We start from the raw sequence: 26,154 nt of genomic DNA, 5'->3' as shown, positions 1-26,154 counted from the left end.
TGATTTTTTTACATGTATCGCGTCCACCATCTTGTTTTCCGCCATTTTGAAAACCTACAAAGAGGAACCAGTGGTATGAGCGAATAGCTCGCCCCCGAAAACCCTAGGTTTGGTGCCAAAATATTGAAGATCCACCGCAAAATAAGGAAGTTCTTGTGTAGGATAAGAATTTGGAGTCCGCCATTTTGTTTCCGCCATTTTGGGTACTTTCCCCCCAAAATTCAGCCTGGCATCCGGCAAGGCGTGTTACAGGGGCCTATGCACTATGACTCTACGGTGGATGCCTGTTGCTAACACGCAAATGCCATCGGTTGACAAGTACCGATAAAGTGGCCGGCTGACTATATTGTTGTAGTCGTACTTTTATATTTTTGCTTTTATTATTGTAATGGTTTAATTTGAATAATTGTCAGTGTTCGTGCTAAGTTCTTTAACTGCTTTTTGTGTCGCACTTTTGCTCGATCTTTAAAATTTGGGAACATGTACTTCTGCTGTTTCCTTTTTCTCAAGTATGCGTTCGGAAGGCAGATTCACGAATCGTACCGAATTCTTCCGATGCATCACACGTGACGGAAAGCAGTCTTATCATTCGTGTAGACTCCAGGCTTTACAAGTAGTCACGGTCACTATAGAGAGAGCGCAACGAACCACCGACCCTGTATGAAGAACTAATTCTTTAGAGATACAAAGTAACTCGATCGAGATACCTTTGTTATTGACACACGAACACCATCACAAAAAGGATGTGCTTCACTGTTAGAAGAAATACGCGAAATCTATTACTTAACGGTTCATAATTATCTTATACAGAACATATATTAATAATAAAATCTATTCCATTGCAATAGAAAGGATCAACTACACCAGATTGGGAACGAATATTTATCTCTCTTTCTCACTTCCGAGAGCTCCTTCGTGGCTAAGCCGTTAGCGTACGCGCCTTTGGCGTGGGATACACGGGTTCGCTCCCTGGCAGGAGCTCATATTGTTCAGTTTTCACGTTAATCAGTAGGTTCCGTCTCATATAGTCTTGCTGCTAAAAGAGATGTTAAACTCAAAATGAACTCAACTCAATCTCTCTTCCGATTTTTTCGAAATTACCCATAAAAATATTACCGTAAGGGGCAGCGGTGGCTCAGTGATAGAGCGTTCACCTTTGATGCTTGGGGTCTCTGGTTCGATCCCAGCTCGCGCTAAGTGAACTTTATGGTGGACAAACACCGTGTGCGTAGGTTTTCTTGGCGTTCTTCCGTTTCCTCCCACTTCCTTCATTCCACCATTTCATTCATTATTCCATCATCACTGTCTCCTTTAGCCTAACCGCCATAAAACCGTAAAGACGTAAAACTTAAGGATTTCATTTCATTTCATTTTCAAGAATTCACCACTTTGGTCATCTTGATGTGATCCAGGCCCGTAGCCAGCCCAACAATGTAGGGGGGGGCGGTAGAAGTAATGGGGGGCTCGAGCCAACTATATTATAGTCCATCACCACATTATACTTCATTTACAAGCCTACCGTGAAAATGTTAGTGGGGACAATGAAAATTTAGGGGAGCCCGGCCCCCTATCCCCGCATGGATACGGGTCTGATGCGATCCATCCAAGGGTGAACGTGCGTTGTGATCCACAGGGTCCGCCCCCCCAAAAAAACTACTCAATTTACTATTCTACATTTTCTCAATAAAACTACACCTTTTTCTTTTTAACAGGGAAATGATTGTTATAGCATGAAAATTTGATCTTACACTACAGCTGTACTTTCTTCTTATAAAAACAATGTAGTTCTATAATTTCTTTCTGAAACTATAGGTGGAAGTAATTTACAATTACTTCTCGTATTTTCAGGTGCAGAATAATAATCAATACTACATAGATGTAGTGGCTGGTAGTATTGGACCCTCGCCCTCAAAACTTGGACATCTCCCACGAAAAAAATTTGGGTTCGCCCCTGGATCTATCACTTGATATGTGTTATCTTCGAATATCATAGTTAGGAATAAAAAATAATGTTTCAACAATTGGACCTTAGTTTTTGGGTTATATCTCATTAATTGAACTTTAATTTCATTTCTAATGAACAGGAGATAGCTTATTGAAATGAAATTAAACATTTAATTTTAAGGCTCAAGTGATGCTCTACGGATAACAGCGGCAAAACAAGCACATACGAAAAAGAAAAGTTATTGTTTTGAGTCATTAAATTAGAAATTAAGAAAGCAGGACACATAACCCTACGAGGATCCTGCCACCTACACTCGGACAATTTGTCCATGTCGACCAGATGCCGCGGTCGGATTGTTGCCGGCGCCGGACTCCGGCGTCTTTCCGCGCGATTTTCGTCCGCGACGAATAGTTGCTTTGCCGAGCAGTCGGCAAACAGCCGGAAATGAGCACTAAATGCGCTGGCGCCGACGTCGAAAAGAGGCCGGCAGGAGGAGTCGGCAGAGGGTCGGAAAGAGGCCTTTCCGACTCTGATGGTCTGCAACGGTTGGCAATGGGCATTTTATTTTACGATTTTCGACCGCTTGCCGCCTCGGCAAAAGGTCGGCAACTTTGAACAAGTAGATCGTCGTGCCGCCGCGGACGGGTGCCCTCTGCCTCCGACGGTCCGCCACCGTTGACGGCGGCAATCCCTCTTTCCGACCGCAACTTCCTGATGGCGAATGTGGGTGTGAAGAAGTGTTAAAAATAGTAAGGAAGAAAATAATTTTATTTGTAATTCAAAATATTAAGATGAACTGCTTGTACAGTCAACGACAAAAGTTTTTTTTCCGTTTGGTAAAATTTATTTAGGGAATGACGGTGGTATGGCTGGAACGTAAAGGAATGTTATCATTGTTTTTAATGCAATGAAAATTGTACTAAAATTGTCCTTCCATTTTGAAGTTAGTTACGAAACCAATTTCATATAATGGGAAACGCTTTTGTCGCTGACTGTACTTTGTCCAAGAAGGACATGCTAGGATGTACGGTGTAAGGAAAAAGAAGGAGTTATTAACAAAGGTTCTAGTTCATGGACAAGGATCCGGACGAAGAGATTATTTGAAAACCGTACATGGCATTAGAGTTTGTTATAGGTAGCAGGGACGTACGCAGGAATTTATTTTGAGGGGTCCATAGCTTTTCTGGGTGGTCCAAATTCAATACGACAATTAATTATATTAAAAATTGTAGAATTACCCCTAAAATTAGACTAAATTTCCAGAAAAGTCAAGATTTCCGGGAGGGGGGCCAGAACACCCAGGAATCATTCCTGCGTACGCCTCTGGTAGGCGGAAAATGAATGTTGCAGAAAATAGAACATGTCCAGCAACGAGCAAAGAACAGAATGCTTTAAAAAAATTATTGGGGGTGCGGTGGCTTAGTGGTGGAGCGTTCACCTCCGGTGATTGCGGTCCCTGGTTAGATCCCAGCTCGCGCTGTGTGGACTTTGCGGCTCGTGGGTTTTCTAGGGGTTCTCCCGTTTCCTCCCACTTTCTTCATTCCACTATTTCAATCGTCTCTCACCATCACCGTCTCTTTTAGCCTAACCGACATAACCGTGGGACGTAACACTTACAGATTTCATTTAATTTCAAAAATTATTGTTGTTAGATCTATTATTTATTTATTTATTTATTTATTTTTGGTTTTATGGTAGAATGGGTGATTTTGGTACCTATAAATCTAATTATGTACATAATACGGTAACGAAGCAAAAAGAAAATAAATCTGGCTTTGTAAGGAGGTGGTTTACCTACTATTTGCACATGGAAGTATCTTTGTTTAAGACACGTGACCTGCCAGTTATTGTACAATAGCTGTGATGATGAATGATGCTTTTGCTTTTTAGATTAAAGGAGGTGGGTTTGTGAAGTGGTTGAATTAAAATATGAATGAAAACGGAAAAATCCTAAGAAGATATAAGGATACAATGATGTTCCATACAAGCTAGCATGCTTGGAATCGAACTAGAGGCCACCTGCACCCTAAGTGAACTCTTTAGTACTAAGGTATATACAATACCCACTAGTGAGAATTAAGGGTTCAAAGGAGAAGAGATGGCTTCAAATACCAACCGAAAATTTCGCTTTGTTCTATTGATGCCATCTCCCTAACTAAATAATAATAATAATAATAAAACGGTATAGAAAAGGAATTTAAGTCCTGGTTTTGTTCCACGATTTTTTGTTTTGATTTTCGATTCCTTCCTGTAAATTATAAATTTATTCTTGACCAGCCATTGTGACAAACGTTACCAAGAAGTCTCTAATTTATTAATAATTCCTTGTTGGCTAATATGTGACATACTTACCTCTGAATAACATCTAATCCAAAATAATTAAAAGAGCAGCAGAATCCTTCTCTTGTTTTCACGGTTTCAAAAATATCCGTACAATTTCTTGGTTTTCCTTTCCATTTGCATAGTTCCAGCATTTCTCCGCAAGATGGTGCAAGCTGAAATTTTGAAACGGTATCACAAGATGTCGCTATATGCTTACACACGAACTGATTGGTGCTACCACCTGACGGTAGATTGAAGAAATATTTTGCTTGGTTAAATCAAATCCAGGTGAGAAATAAATAAACTTGTTTTCAATATTCCCATTGCAAATTATCAATACTACTACTACTACTACTACTACTACTACTACTACTACTAATAATAATAATAATAATTATTATTATTATTACTATTACTATTATTATTATTATTATTATTATTATTATTATTATTATTATTATTTATTTATTTATTTATTTATTTATTTATTTATTGACATAAAAACATACAGAAACTAGTGCGCTAAAAGAGAAAAAACACGCATGCAATACTGATTATATCATAGTACTATACATTAGATAATACTTTGTAAAATAAAGAAGCAAATGAAGCATTAGAAAGACAATAAAAAGATAACAATATAAAAAAATGAGAAAATAGATAAGCAAATATGAAAAAAGACAAAAATAATTGTTCTTTTCTTTTGTTAATTCCATAACAGTCATAAACTTTAGAGGAGATGACCCTTAGGAATTCCAAAATTTAAGAAAAAAACTTATGTATCTGTTCATAATATATATATATATATATATATATATATATATATATATATATATATATATATATAGAGAGAGAGAGAGAGAGAGAGAGAGAGAGAGAGAGATATATAACTAAATACATGGAAGTGCGTCGGGACCGTAATACAGCAAATTATGGATACGTTAAAATATTAAATAATACTTTTGATAAAGTGGATACTTTCAAATATCTAGGATCAGTATTAACAGACGAAAATCATACTCACGAAGAAATTAAATGTAGTCTAAAAGCAGGGAATTCGTGTTACTATTCGGTTCAAAATCTCTTGTCGTCGCGAATTCTGTCGAGAAATTAGAAGCTTAAAATATATAAAACGATAATCATGCCTGTTGTTCTGTATGGTTACGAAACATGGTCGCTTACTTTGAGGGAAGAACATAGACTGAAAGTATTTGAGAACAAGATCCTGAGACAAATATTCGGACCCAAGAGGAACGGGAATGGGGAATGGCGGAAACTTCATAACGAGGAACTACATAATTTGTACGGTTTCCCATACATTGTTAGGGTCGTCAAGTCTAGGAGGCTTAGGTGGGCAGGTCATGTAGGTAGGGTGGAAGAAAGTAGAAACGCTTTCAAAGTCTTGACTGGAAGACCCATCGGAAAACGACCATTAGAAAGACTTAGGCGCAAATGGAAGGACAATATTAAGATTGATCTCGCAGAGATACACTGAGAAAAATCCATTATCCGGACAGCGGTATATTGTACAAATACAAGGATTCGTTATGTTTACTAAGGAAATCTGTACGGAGCGTACTTTATCCATATACTACATAGGTACTGCCTTTTACCCGCTTAGATATTACATCATGTCTCTGCAGGATGTCTGATATCTAACAATCTTCTGTATTTTACATACGTATACGTATGTTAAATACTTCAGCTATACGTTATATACGTCCATCTGTGTGTAAGATCCAGACCGCCTATAGACACTCTTTCTTTCGCCATGGCTGACGTCATTGAACTACCGTCTTTTGCTTGCGAAACGAGGTTGTTTACAAACGGAACAGAAGAGAGGAAGGAAACCTGGGAAGCCTGGGTAAGTACAATAGTTAACTATTACTTTAGTTAAATATTCCCATTAATTATATATTCTTTTAGTGTAACTTGCTTTAATATAGTACTAAGTAAGTAATGTAGTTTATGACTACAATTCTTACTATTGTAACTCGTAAATGATTGAGGAGAATGGAATGGGTGAATCTGAATTTTGAAAAAACTTTGAATATTAATGTTTTGAAACATATTATGTTTCAAGGTAGCAAAATGAATGTTATGTGTTTATTCATTCCATTTTATATGTGACGATTTATTACTTGGTGCAGATTTACTACAGGACTGCTTAACATAATTGCTAATAAACCGTTTTCAGCGCGGAAATTTCCTTGTGTAGTGAAGATTTAGGATTTAGATTTCTGGGCTTTCGGCATCAATGGCCTTGTTACCCCATATGAGGGATGACTTTCCTCGGCGAGTACACTATCCGGGGAAAGGAAGGGAAGAAAGGATTGGGGAAGGAAGAAAACGGCCTGGGACCTATATGTTAGGTACCACTCCGGCATTTGCCTGCTGTGAATGAGGAAAACCCAAGGAAACCTCATTCAGGATGGCTGGACTTAAAATCTTTTGATACTTTTTCGACCGAGTTCTCCCCCGGGATCGAACCCGGAACCGTTCGCACCGAAGGCGAGAGCGCTAGCGACTACCCTACGCGGGGCCACTTGTGTAGTCTAGAAAACTCATTTTTACTAGGATATTTGCAAATTTTTTTTTTTTTTTTTTTTTTTTGCTTTTAGTTTAACGCCCCATGATTGTACATCAATGTAAGAGAGAAGGTGACAATGAGATACATGATAATGGTGGAATCAAGAAAATGTAAGGAAACTGGAAAGTCTTAAGAATAACCACACCTACAGTGTTCACCAAAAGGCTATTTGTCGGGAGCAGGAATCGAACCAGGGACCTAACGCGTCAGAGGTAAGCGCTCTACTACAAAGCTTTCTTTTGTTTAAAGAATTTGTTTACATTGAAATATATATATTTTACGAAGATACTAACATATTTTACAGCCTCACTGAAATTAAAAAAAAAAAAAAGTAGTCAGGGAGAGTTTACTTGTCAGATTTTTATTTTTTAATTTAATTTATTTTTATTTTTATTTATTTTTGCTTTGTTATGTTCCCTAGTTAATTAATGTTTGGGTTACTGAAAATTAAAACCTTTTTAGTATTATTGTTATGTCATCACTTTGGAACCAATAAAGTTAGATTTTTTTTTCTTGTGTTTTCATATAGGAAGTTGGTAAGTTTGTGCCTTAGCATTGGTTTGGTTTCTAGAACGTAATTGAAGGTCATGTTGAGTTGAGTCTTGGCGGGTTTAGAGTTCGTGAAGTGTCAGGCACTGCTTGTGCCCCTGTCTTCTGTCTGTGATGTTTCCTGGCTTTGGGCTGTGAGGTATTTATGTTGAGGAGTACCAACGCAGGCCGCGTGATATACAGGTAGCTTCAACAGCTACGAGTGCCAGATGTTCATCTTTCGTTACGGCGTGACTAATGCAGTATAGTACTAGGTTCAAATTCTATGGGTGGTAAAAATGGTCGTGGTGTGGTAAGAAATACAACGTAATTGTTATTAATTTATTAGTGTTTCTTCATAGTATAGTTTCACTATTTCTAGAAGGAATTAAGTATTAACGAAGTAATAAATAAGCAAAAGCACACTTTGATTGGCGTTAACTATTTCTCATACTCCATTGAGAATGTTTTGATCCTCAGTTGCGCAAACATCCAGTGTGCGTTTTTTTGTTTGCTTACACTGCCTTATAGATGAGCTCCCTCGTGGCTAAGTGGTTAGTGAACACGCCTTTGGCGTGGGACACCCGGGTTCGATTCCCGGCCGGGGGCCGCGGTGGCTCAGTGGTAGAAGGTTCACCTCTGGTGCTTGGGGTCCCGGGTTCGATCCCAGCCCCGCCAAGTGAACCTTGTGGTGGACAAACACCGTGTGCGTGGGTTTTCTCGGGGTTCTCCCGTTTCCTCCCACTTTCTTCATTCCACTATTTAATTCATTACTCATCACCGTCTCCATTAGCCTAACCATCATAACCGTAGGACATAAAACTCAAAGATTTCATTTCATTTTTTCGATTCCCGGCCGGAGCTTATGTGGTTCGGATTCCACGTTAATCTGTAGGTCCACGTCTCATACAGCCTTGCTGCTGAAAGGAACGTTAAAATCAAATCAGCACTGTTTTACAGATGCAATTGTTCGATTCCGAGTTCGAATGAAGCTTTTTACGGGCAGGGGGCGACTTTTATATATACAATCCAAGGATTTTAGTTATTAGTCAGTGATGCAATATATAGACCTATATATATTACAAAATTGAAAGTGACTATGTTTGTGACTCTTAATCTCTTAAGAGCTGCGGTGGCTCAGTGGTAGAGCGTTCACCTCCGGTACTTGGGGTCCCGGGTTCGATCCCAGCCCCCGTCAAATGAACTTTGTGATGGACAAACACCTTGTGCGTGGGTTTCCTCGGGGTTCTCCCGTTTCCTTCCACTTTCTTCATTCCACCTTTCATTCATTGCTTATCATCAGCGTCTCCTTTAGCCTAACCGGCATAACTGTGGGACGTAAAACTCAAAGGTTTCATTTCATTTTTTCTTAATCTCTTTGGAATCTTGTACTTAGGTTCACAGCGGAAGCGACGAAATAACTCGACTCATCCATTGTAGCTCTCTTCGCAACCAGTTTCCAAAATGTTGGCAATAAGTTTGCGAAACGGGATATGACGACTCCAATTTTGGGTGAAAAGTCGCTATAAAAAATAATAGAGAAATTCATTGTCTATAAGCATTGTTTTAAAGTTGTAGATGTAAACTAAACAATATGTTCTACTCACTGGCGCAAATCCGTGGGGGGGGGGATGACGGATACATGTCCCCTCCAATCTTGGAACTGAGGGGGACTTCTCCCCAATAATCCGATTTGAAATGTGTTTTTTGGGAGAAATTTGATTATTTTTGTCCGATTGCTACAAAGGAACGTGAGATAAAATAGATGTCCCCCAGAATAAGCCTCAAATCTGCAGCCTCCCAACGCTGAAAACAACTCTGATCCTCCACAACATTGTTTTTCAACTTCATAAGTATTTTGGACATCGTCAAAAAAAAGTATGGTAACGGTCTTACCCCCCCCCCCCTCCCAATGTTGAAGACAGATTTGCGCCGCTGGTTCTACTCACATCTTTGTAAATAGGGCGCAACCAATCCTTTAATTCAGGGATCATTTTTTTGTAAAAGAAAAAGTGCAGAATAATTAAAAGACCCCAAAGGACAAATATAACAAACATCTTCTTCGCCTTTATTCACGCAATCTATAGCTAATCTTGTTGCTATCGGTAATGATGTATTACGTGTGTTTCTCAACGGAAACTGCGAACTAAAGGACATCAAGTTTGTAGTTGTTCTTCGTTAGAGGGCAAGGGTAACATAACAATGCAGGATTGTGGGGCAGTGAGTATGCTGTATTTCCAAACTCTTCATCAGTTGCGCTGATTAAAACAAACAAACAGAAAAAAAGAACGTAAAAACTGTTTTGAACTAATAATGCTTCTCTACAGATGAACATTTTGTTTGGAGCAGAAAGTCGCTAAATGTGTAAGTAGGTAAATCGTCATTTAAAAATCACCCAAAAAAGTCTCCAATCGGAAAAAAAAATTTTTTGTCGCTATCGTAGGGCGACCATACGTCCCGTTTTGACCGGGACAGTCCCGTTTTAGTGGCGTGTCCCGGCCGTCCCGTCAGTAGATGGAAAAAGTAGTATTCGTCCCGTTCTATGTAAATGAAAGAAGTAAATAACAAACCCAGTATCTTTACTCCTTTTAAAAGTATTAATAATTAATAATAACAAAGAGGCAAAAATTGAACTGAAATTCCCTATATTAAACATACTCTATAGTTCGCAGTACTGCTCGAAAGGCAGCAGAGGTTTTAGCAGTTGGTTGTGTGTTGAACAAATTTCAACGTGTCTTTCCTTTTTCATAAGTACCCGTTCTGTAACAAAGAGAGAGAGGAGGAAATCTGATATCAAGGCACTGATAAGAACAAAGGTAGATCTAAAAGTCTAGGGTTGCAAGAACCTGTCCCGTTTTTAACTGAAAATTTTATGGTCAACCTACGCTATCGTTGAGGTCGAATTCCCCTTATTTAGCGACTTTACCCAAAATTGGCAACATTGACCCCCACCGAACAACCAGGGTTGAATTCAGGGGGTAGCCCGGGGGGAATCTCCCCCCCGAAGAAAATTCATCCCCCCCCCCGGAGAAACTCCCAAAATTTCAGTCACAAAATGTAGAAATTACTTCACCCAATTATTTGCTTTTCTGTCCGTGTACATGCAGACGAAATCCGATCTCTCAATATACATATAAATGACGCAGACCCATTCTATATAAATGTTAACATGTAACATCTAAGATAGAATACCAAATAGTGAATAAAACTTGTATTTCTTAACGCTATGACTGAGTTTGGCAGAACATGAAATTGTTAACTGTTGAAGAAAGGTTTGTATTTTAGTAGGTACTATACTCTCGCCCTATATTATATATTAGTAGGTAGCACTAGCACAGGTTGAGATACGAAAGGAAAGATAGGGAAGATCTTTCGATCATTCCATATAATCTCTCATGTCAGCAGACTTCAGTTCTTGAAAATATACAGTTCCTACATTATTTGAAATAGGGCGCCTAAATCCCATTTCTCGCATCGGAAGTAACAGACGTAAATGTGTTTTACGATTGTTAAAGTAAACACATCTTTCTTTAATTAAAAATAATTCAGTTAAAGGGTGAGATTCAGTGGGCGTCATTTAGAGGGATCAGGGAGGAACAGTTATCCCTCCTTGATTAGAGACTTATATAGAATTTATCAATATGATAATAGTATATAAGTGAAAGATTGCTATTGAAGGTGGCCAAGATCCTGCTCAGTGCCGTTCCATGGGGGAGGGGCAAGCGGGGCGACGGCCCCGGGCGCCGAAGTAAGGGGTGAAAAATTCGGGAGGGAAAAAGAAAAAAGAAGGAAAGAAAAACAGAGGAATGAAATACATGTGGACATATATAAAATGAAAGGAAAAAAGTAATGAAAAGTGCTCAAAATCAAGGAAAAGCAGGGTTTACTTTTTAAAATTTTCCCACCTTTGGCGGCTGGTCTGTCGACCTCACTCATATATACGGGGATGCCGTCGTATACTCTCGCGCCAAGCGCTGATTTTCCACGACACGGCACTAATCCTACTGAAGATTTCGTCAACTAAACTATTGATGTATATGCAGTGAAGAAACCAAGGCTAATATGTTTGATTTAGAATCAGAAGTGTGAGAAAGAATGATAACTTTTTATTAAGATATTCCTAAGTATGTTTGTTTTAGGAGAAAAAATATTTCAGTTAATTTAAATCTTTTTAAAAATTTTTACATTAGTAACAAACAGTAATTACTGAATATAGGAAATAATAAAAATAGTTACTGTAAATAGCAGTTAAAGTTTAGTCTAAACTATTTTTGCCAGTCTTTATTTAATGTTTTAGATGAAATCAAACGATTGTTTTCTTAAAATTATAATCTCATTGAATATTTATCAGCAATTAGTCTCAATATTAGGTAAGATGTGTATGTGAATGGAATTGTTAAATATGCTGCTTTCTTGAAAAAAATACAGAAAAATAACCCTCCCCCGAGCAGTTGACATTCCCCCCCGGGTGTAAATGTCTGAATTCAACACTGCGAACAACACCCCGTTATCTTTAGCCTAGCCAGCATAATAGTGGGACGTAAAACTTAAAGATTTCATTTCGAACAACACTCCCAGAAACCTATTGTTATACCATTCCCAAAACACCCTTTTGTACAGTTCTCCCTATTCGAAAAAAAAAATTGTAAATAGCAGTGTTCATATATAAATATGGAACTCAATTTCCCTGAATTTTCCAGGTTTTCCAGGTATTAATTTTTCAATTTCCAGGTCTAGTGGAAGAAACTAATAGTACGAGAACACATAAATTTTAAGAATACTATATTTATATATTTGAGAATGGCCACCCTTCTCCCCAATGAACGATTGCAATTAAATATTGAGTCACAAGAAAATAAATAATTAAAATAAATAAAATTTAAGTTGAAAAATATGAAGTTGAGAAACCTACTAAGGGAATTATATAATACTTTTGTTCCATACTTGAATACATTCAAAATATACAAAAATATTGGCTTGGGGAAGAAAAAAGGGCCCGCGAGATTTTAACTGATTCTTATAGTACTCGACAACAGAAATAAATTACTGAAAGAATTTTCAAAATCGGCGCAGGTAAACATGCAGAAAATCGCATTTTCATGTACCGGTTCAAAATGGGGAAGAAAAGACGACCGCGAGATTTTAATTGATTCTTGTAGTACTCGTCGAGAGAAATCGATTAGTGAAGGAATTTTCAAAATCGGCGCAGGCAAACATAGAGAAAATCTCATTTTCATTTTCCGGTTCAAAGTGGGGAAGAAAAAAGGGCCGCAAGATTTTAACTGATTCTTGTAATACTCGACGAGAGAAATCGATTAGTGAAGGAATTTTCAAAATCGGCGCAGGCAAACATGGAGAAAATGGCATTTTCATGTACCCGTTCAAAATGGGGAAGGAAAAAGGTTCCGCGAGATTTTAACTGATTCTTGTAGTACTCGTCGAGAGAAATCGATTAGTGAAGGAATTTTCAAAATCGGCGCAGGCAAACATAGAGAAAATCTCATTTTCATTTTCCGGTTCAAAGTGGGGAAGAAAAAAGGGCCGCAAGATTTTAACTGATTCTTGTAATACTCGACGAGAGAAATCGACTAGTGAAGGAATTGTCAAAATCGGCGCAGGCAAGCATGAAGAAAATGGCATTTTCATGTATCAGTTCAAAATGGAGAAGAAAAAAGGGCCCGCGAGATTTTAACTGTTTCTTGTAGTACTCGACGAGAGAAATCGATTAGTGAAGGAATTTTCAAAATCGGCGCAGGCAAACATGGAGAAAATGGCATTTTCATGTACCGGTTCAAAATGGGGAAGGAAAAAGGTTCCGCGAGTTTGAACCGCTACGATGTATGTTCACGAATGTCCCCGTCTTCTCAAATTTAGTTAATTACTGTGACACTGAAACATGTGACACAGAGTCACATTGTGGATGACTGCAATCGGCAACCATTGCACATATACTCCTCCCGCCCCACAGTTTGATTATTTCGATCCATTCCTCACGTGCTAACGGCATGGTTCAACATCTGCAAGAAAGAGGTAAATGTAACGTTCAATTGGCAATAGCTTTTCACCAAATTAAGCTGCATGAAATCTGATTGCATATTTGACATACTGAGAAAATTCTAGTCCGTGGCCATATGTATCACATATCCCATCAATTCATAAAAATTTTGAACACAAAATTACGGTCGTCCGTGTGACGTACTCCCAAAAGGCCTAATGTGTATCACCCACCTCACATTCAATGAAACCACATCCGTGTAGAATTTAGAAAGGAACTTCTTATGATGTATACAGGATGTCTCAAACGTTCCCTGACATAGGATAACTCTGTTATTATCAGAGTTACAACAAAATGTAAGAGGAAAAACATCTCGAAATATGACGTTTTCAATCTAAAGTGAACACTTTTTAAAAAAAATCGGACGAGATGTTTGTGCTGTATACTCTTTATGCACCCAATTTTAAATGAAAATGCAACGTTGTCATTTACCTGGACCCACAACATAAGTGAATGAAGTTACTGTTTGAAACGGGGGCTGGCCATCGACATGTTAGCGTAAAAGACAGTAACTTCACTCACTTACGTTGTGGGTCCAGGTAAATGGCAATGTTGCATTTTCATTTCACATTGGACGCATAGCGAGTGTACAGCGCAAACGGGTCATCCGATTTTAAAAATTCCTTCACTTTAGAATGAAAACATTATATTTGGAGACGCTTTCCAAAGTAGTATAATTTAGTTTGTTTAAATTTACAATTTAATACAAGTAGATTCGGATTTATATGCGTAGGATTTTGTATGCATCTAACTAATGAATTCTTTATTTTCATGCTTAACTTAGTGACTTGGCTTTGGACTGCAACTGATTATTGTAACCCATTATTGCTTGAGAAGAAACAAGATATCCGAATCTTCATTTGGAGAAATCAAACGTCTATTGGAAAGCTGGGGATTACAATCATTAATTTCTACATTTCAAGGTGCGTAAATTATATATTCTGTGTTTGTTGTTAAATTACTATTACTATTATTGGGTTTAGAATCAATCAAGCACTTCATGATATTTTATGGGGATCAAGATGGGTGCCGGATAGATAAGTATTTGAGCGTCAGGCTCTTATTTCTTTTCAATTTAATATTTAATCAATGATTATTTTTCTCCCTCATTATTCCACCAAATCGTATTCCAAGATCATATATCCATTTTTGATCGATATATCCATATTTTTGATCTCTTTCATATTTCTATATTTTCGATTTTTGATATTGTTTATATTTCGATATTGCTGTATTTTTCGATATTTCGAACAAGTTTCGATAGTTTGTCAATATCGATTATCTATATCTAAATTCGGATATCCCAAAGCCCTATCGAACCCCCTCCGAAATGAAGTTTTTGGCTATGGACCTGATTAGGGATGCGCACGAGACAAGACGAGACAGAATTTTTGTTACGAAATTCGAGACGAGATAGAGCTCTTCCAATAGAAACGGATCCAGTTTTCGAGACGAGACATAACTTTCGCGGCACCTTTTCGAGAGGAGACAATCTCAAATCTTTTCTCTTGCGCATCCCTACACTTGATCATGAGGTATCAAAAAAAAAAAAAAAAAAGTTAATGAGAAATACCGGTAACATGTAAATACAATATAGGTAGCTAAAACATTTTTGTTTTCATTCTTCAGTAATGCATTATTATTAATCTCAGGGGGGCGCGGTGGCTCAGTGGTAGAGTGTTAACCTCCGGTGTTTGGGGTCCCTGGTTCGATCCCAACTCGCGCCGTGTGGACTTTGTAGTGGACAAACACCGTGCTCGTGGGTTTTCTCGGGGTTCTCCCGTTTCCTCCCACTTTCTTCATTCCACCATTTCACTCATTTCTCATTATCTCCGTCTCCTGTAGCCTAACCGGCATAATCGTGGGACGTTAAACTTAAAGATTTCATTTTTTATTAATCTCTGTATTTTATAGTGTATTCTCAAGCTTAAGGTGATGTATAATTAAATTTTGAATTCAGTTAACTTATTTTGTTTCTCAGATTGTTTTTAAAATGTATGTACAAACGTTTATTTTCATTCTTGAGAGTTTAAAGTGACGTATAGTTATTAAACATAGTATTTAATATTGTACTCTTAACGTGGAAGTGATATACAGTTAACTTTTGAATTCAGTTGACATTTTTCTCTCTGAAATTGCTTTAAAAAGTATGTAAAAACGTTTTTATTTTATTTCTTGAGTGCTAAAAGTGATGCAAAGTTATTAAGCTTACTACTTTATATTGTATTCTTAACCCTAAACTGATACACAGTGCGTTTTTGAATAAATTATGTCAAGTTATTTGAGTGACGAACACTGGTAGAAAATCCTGACTACTACTGGAACATTTTGATTTTAAGGTGACGACTACTGGTGCAAGGATTTTAAAATATTGTTTTTCCTCCAACGGCTACTCCTTTTTTAATTCTAACTACATGGTCATTATAGGAAGGATCAGTGAGTCTTTCCAACTATGGTACAGCTCCGACAGATTCACGATGCTCAGAGAAGAGACAAAATAGTATGTTTTCAACCTTAAAGTGAGAACCACTGGCGTTTTTACCCTGCTATGCAAAAGTAAGTGAGTACTCCAATGGAGTTCCAATGCGGTACTTAATTTCTGCGTTTTAGATATATGGAAATACATGTCTCTAAAATGTAAAGAACTGATTTTTTTTTTTTTTTTTTTTTTACTGAAAACTGCAACTCGGTAAGCCTTATGGATACCGAGGTATGGGAAAATAAACTATAGGTATGTGGGGCTTGCATACTTGACGCTACAATTCGGAAATTGAATTAAAATATGACTAACGGCTATCAAGATGTTGTCAAATAAAGGGAGGACCAACACAGTTAAGGGGTTTTCGTGTTAGATGCTAAAATTTCCGAAATCGGTCATGGAAAGTTAATAAACACCAGTAGCAATTTCATCTTAAAGTAATTAGATATCTTCATGGGGTGTTAGAACATCATGGAGTCTACCAAAATTAAATTTTAAAAGCTTTTGAAAATATAATCTGACATTTGTAAACAGTATTTGAAATATGTATTTACCCAAAACTTCCAGCTAGTACATCTAACATCTGGAGAAACACTGTGAAATAAAAGCTTGAAATTTCGGAAACAATTATTGGTCGCAACAAAATTAAATAAGATGGTACTTCTATGGGTTAAATCAGTACCTCAGTACAATTTCGATCGAAAGATTAGTTCAGTCCTAGGTTTTCTTCAGGCAATTCCAAGGGTTCATCGAGCTGTGCAAAAGAATGAAAATTCGCTGTCAATATCTAAGATAGTAAATAAGATATAAGGAATTATATATTTTATGACGTGAAAATAGAGATCTTTATGGATTTGTACTTTTGGGTCTTTCCTAAAAGAAAAAAATTCAGAAAACTACTGTATATACCTTAATAGACAATTCAGTGGGCGGGGACACAGTAGCTTAGTGGTAGGGTATTTAACTAATCTTTTTTTTTTTTTTTTTTTTTTGCAGAAACTATTGGAGTATTCACTTAACCCATAGAAATACGATCATACTTAACTCCCTATTTAATTTTAAAATTAAATAAAAGGAAATATTTCAGTGTAGCGACCCACGATTATGCATTTTAGTCTCAGGGAGATTATGATTAAAGCAAGTGAATGTTGTTGACAGAATTGATGGAATGCAAAGGTGGGAGGAGAGTACCCCGAGAAAACCCACGAATACGATGTCCACTACAAACTGACTTGGCCGTAGATCGAACCAAGAACCCAATACACCAGAGGTAAGCACTCTACCACTAAGCCACTGTGCCCCCGCCCATTTAATTGTCTATTAAGGTATATACGGTTGTTTTCTGAAATTTCTTCTTCTTACAGCAAATACTCAAAAGTACAAATCCATGTGGGTCTCTATTTTTACGACGTCATAAAATACATAATTCCTTATATCTCGCTTGCTATATTAGATATTGACAAAAAATGTTCACTTTATTTCAGAGCCCGATGAACGCTTGGAATTGTCCAAAGAAAATTTAGAGCTGAATTAATCTTTCGATCGAAATTGTACTGACGAGTCTGAGGTTCTCACTTAACCCATATAAGTACCATCTTATTTAACTTTTGTTAGGATCAATAATTGTTTTCTGAAATTTCAAGATCTAATACGCTTTTATTGTATGGTGTCTCTCTAGCTGCTAGATGTACTAGCTGGAACTTTTAGGTAAATACATATTTCTAATACTCTTTACAAATGTCAAAATATATTTTACAAAACTTTTAAAATTTAATCTTGGTAGACCCCATGATGTTCTTAAACTCCATGGAAATACCTAATTATTTTAAGATGAAATTGCTACTGATGCTTATTAACTTTACATGACCGGTTTCGGAAATTTTACCACCTAACACGAAAACCCCATAACTATATGGATCCTCCCTTTATTTGACAATATCTTGATAGTCATATTTTAATTAATTTTCTAAATTGTACTGTCTAATATGCAAGCTCCACGTACCTATGGTGTCGCTTTTTATTTCACCATATTTCGGTAACTGTTAGGCGTACCGACTTGCGGTTTCGGTAAACACACACCTCTAACGTTCTTTAAAACGTTATTAAGACATATTTTAGAATATTTAGAAATGAGAGTTCTGGGAATATCATGGTACCCGAAAACCCCCATCAGGGCGTGTGTGTAGTGTATTTAATTGAAACTACTTTTGAGGTTGTTGTAAGCCCTCGTAATTACGTTTCCGAAACTGCACCATCTAGTACGCAAACTCCACAGTTCTGTAGTGTCGCTCTTTATTTTCCCATATCTCGATATCCATAAGGCTTACCGAGTTGAGGTTTTCGGTAAACAGATGTCAGTTCCTTACATTTTAGAGACATATATTTTCATATATCTAAAAAATACAGACATTAGGTACCCCATGGTAGCCCGAACACCATTGAGGTACCCACTTACTTTTGAATGGTAATACATTTTGAGTTGTTGTTCAGCATCAATAAACACTTCATAGTTTTTCTACGTGCAACCCAAAAGTCCATACCTGACCTAACAGATTTTGTCCATTTAATCTCAAAAATGTTAAGATACTTTGTATTGTTAAGTATAACCAAATTAAGCACACTGAATATAACATTTTAAATATTTTCTGATTTTTGTTGCAGGTGTTTCGTGCATCAAACCAGGATTCTGCTTGAAAGACAGTCAAAAGAAGCAGTGTAGGTTGTGGCTAAAAGTACGCCCTTTCTGAAGACAGACTCAGTTGTACTTACATTATTTTGTACGAATATATAACCCTAATAAAGATACTGTACTACAAATTATTTCTTTCTTCCATAAATTATAATAAAATATTATCTCTGTTTAAAGAAAATGATTGTTAATGTTAAGTCATTTTAATTCTTTTTCTCTGTAATAAGAACATTATCCCTAGCAATATTTTTTATCTTTGTGCTATTGCGATTGGATGAAGTAAAATTCTATACGAAGCACTATTATTTCAGACATGCATTAATAACTAATGTATTGTTCTGTATGTAAGACAATGTGTATACTGAACATGTCTAGCGAAGGTGTTGTTTTAATACAGAATCTATAACTCAGCTTTTCAGTAGTCAACTTTATTGGGAATCCGAAGAAAGAAGTTAAAAAAAAAAAAAAAAAAAAATGTTGGACTTACCAGCGTGTGTGTGTTCGAATTCTGGACTAATCCAAATTATCCAGAGAAATCATTATATATTTCTTTGTTGCTATTTCAGATGTATCCTTTATCCAAGTCGTATGAAACGGAGACTTCATACATCGCTATACTTTGTATGAACTATGTTCCGTATTTACTTAATCACTTTGTAACTTTCTCTAGTGTTGACAAGGCCGCAGGTGTCAATCGAATAGTTTAGTGTTTCACTCATGTCACCTTGTGACTAAGGTACGTCCTGTCGGTATATATATGGTACTGGGTTCAATTAGCGATAAAATACATTTTTAGCGTTAAACAAATGCAAAAATCTATACGAAATGAGATACCGTGATCTCTGACTTACGGATAACACCAAGCAACTAATGGTACTGAGTGTGATTGAGTTTACTAATTACTATTTGGCTAAAATCAGTGTTCCTTTATCTATAGTTCTTTTCGTGCTTTGAATTGCAAAGTTTGAAATAACCGTTTTAAATTATTGTGTATATATATCTTCCGAGTAATTCTGAGAATCATTGCTCTTTCTTTAAGCAATGTATGAGACTGTTAAATTGCTCTTTCCTTAAAATGTTGCACTAAGAAGGATGCATCCAGGAAAGTCCAAATTTGCAGAATGTCTATAGCAGGGAAGAATAAATATGTTTAGTCGATGGCTGCACAACGCCTCCGCTGTCACCACGTTGTCACACAGCGAATACAGCGAACGTTTAAGAGTATTCTGCACTTACTATTAGGTATCGGCCTGGGAACTTTGGCGCATCTACCCAGTCTCCTTCTTGGTGCTTCATTTTTAATGGCGAGTACTGAGTAGGAATAATATTGTAAGCGAATGCGTTTCCGGCTGACACCACACTTTTAATTATTGCGACATTTAAAAAAAAAAAAAAAAAACCTGTTAATTAAAATGTACAGAGAAGTTATTTCTGGAAAATTCTATTCAGGCCTCTTGTGGTAACAACTGCACTTTAGTAGAAGATACTATTAAGGAAAAGAATGAGGTAAAATAATCTTTATATCGTACAAGCAATGGATGATAACAGCTTAATAAATGATTGTACGTAAATCTTGTTTGAGTTTGAATATAGGATTGTATAAGGCTGTGCATTTTGCATTATTATTGAGGTGCTGCAACTAACTAACTGCAAACCATATGATAAATTCTTACAGTAATATATCACATATTGATTTACTCTGTATGGAAACGAAAATAGTTTAATATATGGTTAACCTCCTTTGTGCCAGGGGCGGATCCAGAGGGGGGCGATCGGGGCGATCGCCCCCCCCCCCACAAGAGGAAACTTTCTTATTTTATATATAAATAAACCCATCCATAACAAGTTTGGAGCTCTTAAAAGTAGCAGTATTACCGCCGACCGCCCCCCCCAGAAGTCCGTCCTGGATCCGCCCCTGCTTTGTGCCCATAATTTTAAAATTAACGCTTGTGTCACTTTTCAACACTTGACTTTGCAGTAGCTTTCCAACGAATTAGCAGGAAGCCCAAACTTATAGGACACCCTGCAGGTAAATACATTTCTTTGGACAGTTTCACTGCTCCAAACTAAGATTTGAAAAGTGTAGTATTGTTAATTTTATTATTATTGGCACAAAGGAGATCAACCATATTTTAAGCTATTTTTGTTTTCATACAGAGTAAAACAATATTTGACAACATTACAGTAAGAATGTATCATGCACTTTGCAGTATGTTGCAGCACTTTAATAATGGTGCACTATACGTACACTCTAGATCCTGCATATGTCCGATCCATACATTACAAGAAGGCAATACGTATTCGATACAGGTAAAATCTGTATATTTCATATGGACAACCTATTAGCTATATACATCCAATCTATACATTACATATGGCCAACCTGTACGCGACATACGTATAATCTATATGCTGCATGCAGACAGTCTGTAAGCTACATATATGCACTCTGTATGGTGCATACGGATATTCTGTATGCTGTATCTGGACAAGCTGTGTGCGACATAAGGAAAATCTGTATAATACATACGTACAATACGTATACTGTATCTAGTCGTACGTATGGGGCACAAGTACAATATAGATGCTGTCTCGGGGTTGAACGCAAGAAACATACGTACAGAACGTATATTGCATACTTCTTGAAATCATGCTCCGTCCTGATAGTCAGTGTATGTCGTCATTATTAACCCACATGCTACATACGACCCTGACGTCACAAAGCTAGATATTACCTCCGTATATACTTGTTACTGCAGATAACGTCACACGAATGACGTCATTGCACTTGTGCAGACAGTACGTATAATACATACTTTTTCAGCTATACGTTTGCTGCAGGATGTTATATACGGTTGTACGTTAAGTCCAGAAACTACAGGAATTACGAATGTAACCTACGTTTTTAAGTATGCCACCTACATTTTTTTTTCTCAGTGTAGGAATACAAAGTAGAAACTGGATACAGTTGGCTAAGGATAGAAGTCAGTGGGGAGCTTTTGTGAACGCGGTACTGAACCTTCCGGTTCCATAGGCCATAGAGTTAGTTAGTTAGAGAGAGAGATAACAAATATATACAGTACAGCAGAAAGATAGGTCAGCCGTTACGTTACGTTCAGGAGCCTTAAACCCATATAAACACTACTAAAAATACAAATAATAATAATAATAATAAATTAATAAAATAAAAAAAATAAAGAAAATCAATTACAAACATAAAGGTACTGAGAAATTTCATACATGATTTAAAATATTAAAAAATAATTTAGGCATTTTCTTGAAACTCTTGTGAAACACATCAAGAACAGGATGAAATGCATTATCTGTTTCAATACCTCTAAATATTGAAGACCTAATTAAATATTTACTCATAAACAGAACAGAATTCCAAGCGTTTCTGTGAGGAATTCTTGTTCAGAAAAAGTTCTCCAGAGCAAAATCTCAATGCAGAATTATATGAATAATTTCCAGTCGAAGAGCCGACACCTGTCAAAGAAAAGGGTAAGATTAAGATCCGCTTTTACGTCTGACAAGCTCAACCCCTCTTATTTCTTTAAATTTCCATTTTAACGAGGCCAGGAATGAATTTTGAACTGATTCAATAGAGGAACTCAAATATATCGCTCCTTCGCTGTTCCAAATTACCGTACAATATTGAAGATGAGAAATGACATCACACATGTAGAGAGTTTTACAAGAGTTGATATTAGTAAAATTTCGATATAACAATTATCAATATTGTTAAATTCTTCCTGGCTTTGGAGATTGCAACCTGAAGATTTTTTGGAAAAAGCCATTTTTCGTCTAATATTACCCATAAATTTCTATATGCTTTACAAATTGGATATCATGATTTAATGGTTAACTTTTCTCGAAAATATATATGCAGAGTATCTTCATTCTTTTTGGACTTAATTTGTTCGAAATTTTTATATCACCAGCGTATAAAAGATATTTAACCCTTTTCTTGACAATGTATCCTTTGGGATACATAATTTTTTGAACAATTTTCGTTCTTTGACTACCTATTTTGGCAATGTATCCTATGGGATACTTTACATCACAACCTTGTCTAAATAAAACATGTAACTAAAATGTGCAATTATCTATTATTTTATAATGGCACGGAAGTCGCATCCAGTATTTTTCTGAGCAACACAAATCTCCTTGCCAAGAAAAGTTAAAAGTTAAATCAACACAAATGTCATTAATATATAACAAAAACAATCAAGAACTAAGATTTGAATCCCCGGAGGTATTACTATGAATAGCAGAAAGTTCCCCTGTACATCTTACCACAAATTTCCTTTCATTCAAATATGGAGTCAACCAATCAATAATACAGTTAGGTAAGTTATATATTTTCAATTTGTTTATCAGTAAGTAATGTGGTAATTTATCAAATGCTTTCGCAAAGTCCAAGCAACTAGCATCAATTTGACCACCAGCCCGAATAGCTGGAAGCTTCAAATTCGTGTCACTCATTCGTTATCAGCAGCGTAATAAACAGACGTGTTACTTCGTCAGCTACTGCATGAAAATTAAGTCAATTGGTCTGTACTTCAATGAATGCTCGTATATGTTCGTGGATGTTCATGTATGACAGAAAATTCTCGTACGTGGCACATGTCAGATCTACTACTAGGTAGTAATGCGAGCATTCTGAGAATAAACAATCACACCCTACATTTAACAGAAGACATTATTATTTGTAAAGTAATTAAAGTACGATTGTTTTCAAGCATGGAATTCATTTATGCGTTTCCTTCATAGTATTCGACTTACTTGTTTCATCGTGTCATCAATGCTGTAGTTATTCGCTGTAAGAATGGCGTCTAAATTCATTGAAAAATTATATGGCTGTTGGGGTTGATCCTCCACTTCTACCAAGTACCCTAAGTACTTCAGTAACTCAAATATTTTCTCTCGCTCCAGAGGATAATTTAGAGCACTAGAAAAAAATAGAATCAAAGAAGATGGGTATAAGAAACTCATAAATATTTAATAATATATTGTATTTAAAAGATACAGTAAATGATTACAAAGATGCTCACGGAAAGTTTTGCTCGAGTGTAGAATTTTTATTTTTCATATTTTTTGTTTTAATATTGATACTATGTAAACATTTTACTAGGACTTAGGATGAATCATGAATATATAACTTTGAAGTGAGAATCAAACCATATCTGTCCAAGAATTAATTTATTGAGTAACGCAAGAGGAAACAAATTTTACATAGTAAATTTTGGAACATTTGAATTAGAGAATCCAATTGCAATACTACTTACAAGAAACTCCTATTCCCAAAGAATCCTTACTTGTTCCGCTTCCCAAAGTAAAACAAAGTTTGAATTCAGAAACTTTAGTGGGAAACACATTCTCAAAATTCTTCGCAGAGTTAAATTGTTGTTATTTCCATAATCAAATATTAGTGAGTGTTTGGTATTATCGATTTGCAATGAAGAAGTATAGGGCTCCCGCAGGAGCCTCACTTGGAGGACCCCATCTTTTCCTTTCCATGTAGCATGTAGGAGCCTCACAAAGTATACTAAGTATACTAAGTTTCATCTTTTTCATTTGATGCGTTAGTGGTGGTGGGGTGCTTTTCTTCATAAAGCTGTCAGATTCATTTATGTGTGGTAATAGTACCCCAGGATTCTGTTCCTTTATGGTGTTGCAATAACTTGTCAAACGACGGGATTCCAGTAGGGCTTTATAAAAGTCAATCTCATTTCGACATTCACGGGCAACCGACACACATTTAGACAATATGATGCTGAGGCTCCATTATTCATATTGATGAAATATAATCTTAGTAGGCCACAAACAAAAGGCTCTAAGCAGGACTTCATAATACAGTTAGTTTCATTCCAACAATGGGACTCCAAGACTACCTTTAATGCTGGGGGTCACCGAACTCTGGGAACAGAACAAACTACAACGAATAACACAACACAGCACACATGTTTTATCTTACTTTCCATGTTATTCAGTAGGGTTAGAGAGGGCCCCGACAGAAATCCCTGTCCTCCTGCCCTGGCCAGTTCGAGTCTGATACCAGGTTCAAAACTGGAGACGACAGTCTACATTTGACTACTGAGTGTTGATAGATTTTTCTCATTCCCACCAAGTGAATGCTGAAATAAAACCTGGTATCGACTTCCTTTAAATCTTACCTTCTCTCGTGTTTTCTCTGAAAGTTGCATTTCAAAATTGTCTTTTAAAAACTCCAATAATAAATAAATAGAGTTTTCTCTTCGTAATATATCCTAATTTATCTGCTTTGAAAAAAGCTTATAGATTTTTCCAAAATTTAATACATTAGTAATGCAGGTTTAGGCCCAACGGATTTTATACCCAGTGTGAACTCACGTGATAGTAATTCAGAAACTGTGTTCTAACAAAGCGCTTGCCGCTCGTTTATCAGCTCGCTGATCGATGATTTCTTAACGACATTCGAACATCACGTTTCTCTACTGCGACAATGTATAAAACCCTATTTATTATGGATTCGCCTGTGTATGGTCTGTGGAACTCTGCGTACTGGTGCTAAGGAATCCTAACTCATTCACATTCTAAGAAAGTTGTTAGCTTGCGTTATGATGTTGATGGTTTTTCTTAGAATTCTCTCATTTCTTTCCACTATTTTTACATCAACACTTTCTCATGATTTTTATTTTTATTTACTTATTATTCCTTTTCTTTATTCTCTAGGCCCCAGTACGAACGTTAAACAATATTTACCTCCTCATTATACCTACTAATATGTGCATACTTACAACTTATTAGCGAGCTCCCATGCTTTAGATTTCTGAATAATATTAAGGTTGCAGACCGTGATCGTTGGAAATGGAACATTCCAGACAGGAAAATGGTTTGTCTCAACACTTGTAACCGTTGGATAAGCAAAGAATCTCATAAACATTCTTTGAATCATAATAGCAGATCCGGAGATTGCCAAAAAATGAATCACAATCCAGAAGAATCTGTAAGAGAAACGGTAGATTAGAGGTGGTTTAAATGTGTAATTTTGGGGGATACGAAACATTGAGTAGTCGAATCAGTTTTCAACCTAAAAAGTGTAAAAAAAAAGTATCATTTGTACACGAATATTTTAATAAAGACGCACCACGAATGGTCATGCTTTAACGTTAGATCATGCTTTCATTTTTTCAAACAAATTTGGAATGTTCTATTATTTGAAATGTTACTTTTTTTTTATAACTACCATTGATTTTCTCTTTGTTTGACATAAATAAAGATTTGTTTGCTTTTTTTTGTTTTAGGTATGAAAATCTTTTCAGATTTCTGTTTCAACATAGGTAAGCCACGAAACACTATTATTATTATATTAAACCATACGTGTGCCACAAAATCAGTATGGTTTAATAATAATAATAATAATAATAATAATAATAATAATAATAATAATAATAATAATAATAATAATAATAATATAGGTCAACGTTCTACGATTATAAACTTAAGAGATACGATGATAATGAGTTTAATACCAATGGTAAAAGGAAGAAAGTGCGAGAAAACT

At 36.3% G+C, this 26,154-nt stretch overlaps 1 protein-coding gene across 1 annotated transcript in view; it reads right to left on the bottom strand.

Annotated features, from left to right (window-relative positions):
* Positions 1 to 23,530, bottom strand: part of LOC145667956 (sodium channel protein Nach-like) — a 58,145-nt gene extending 34,615 nt beyond the window's left edge. Inside the window, exons 1-2 of the mRNA XM_081735381.1 lie at positions 23,394 to 23,530; positions 4,298 to 4,440 (exon numbers count right to left, since the gene is read on the bottom strand). Coding sequence (XP_081591507.1) covers positions 4,298 to 4,440; positions 23,394 to 23,453 — 203 coding nt within the window. The 5' untranslated portion in view covers positions 23,454 to 23,530. The remainder of the gene's footprint in view (positions 1 to 4,297; positions 4,441 to 23,393) is intronic.
* Between the last annotated feature and the right edge of the window lie 2,624 nt (positions 23,531 to 26,154).

The sequence above is a fragment of the Thermobia domestica genome, chromosome 13 (assembly GCF_964235325.1).
Source record: "Thermobia domestica chromosome 13, izTheDome1.hap1.1, whole genome shotgun sequence".
NCBI classification, from domain to species: Eukaryota; Metazoa; Arthropoda; class Insecta; order Zygentoma; family Lepismatidae; genus Thermobia; species Thermobia domestica.
The sequence above is the reverse complement of the archived record's forward strand: the minus strand, read 5'-3'. Positions and strand labels throughout refer to the sequence as shown.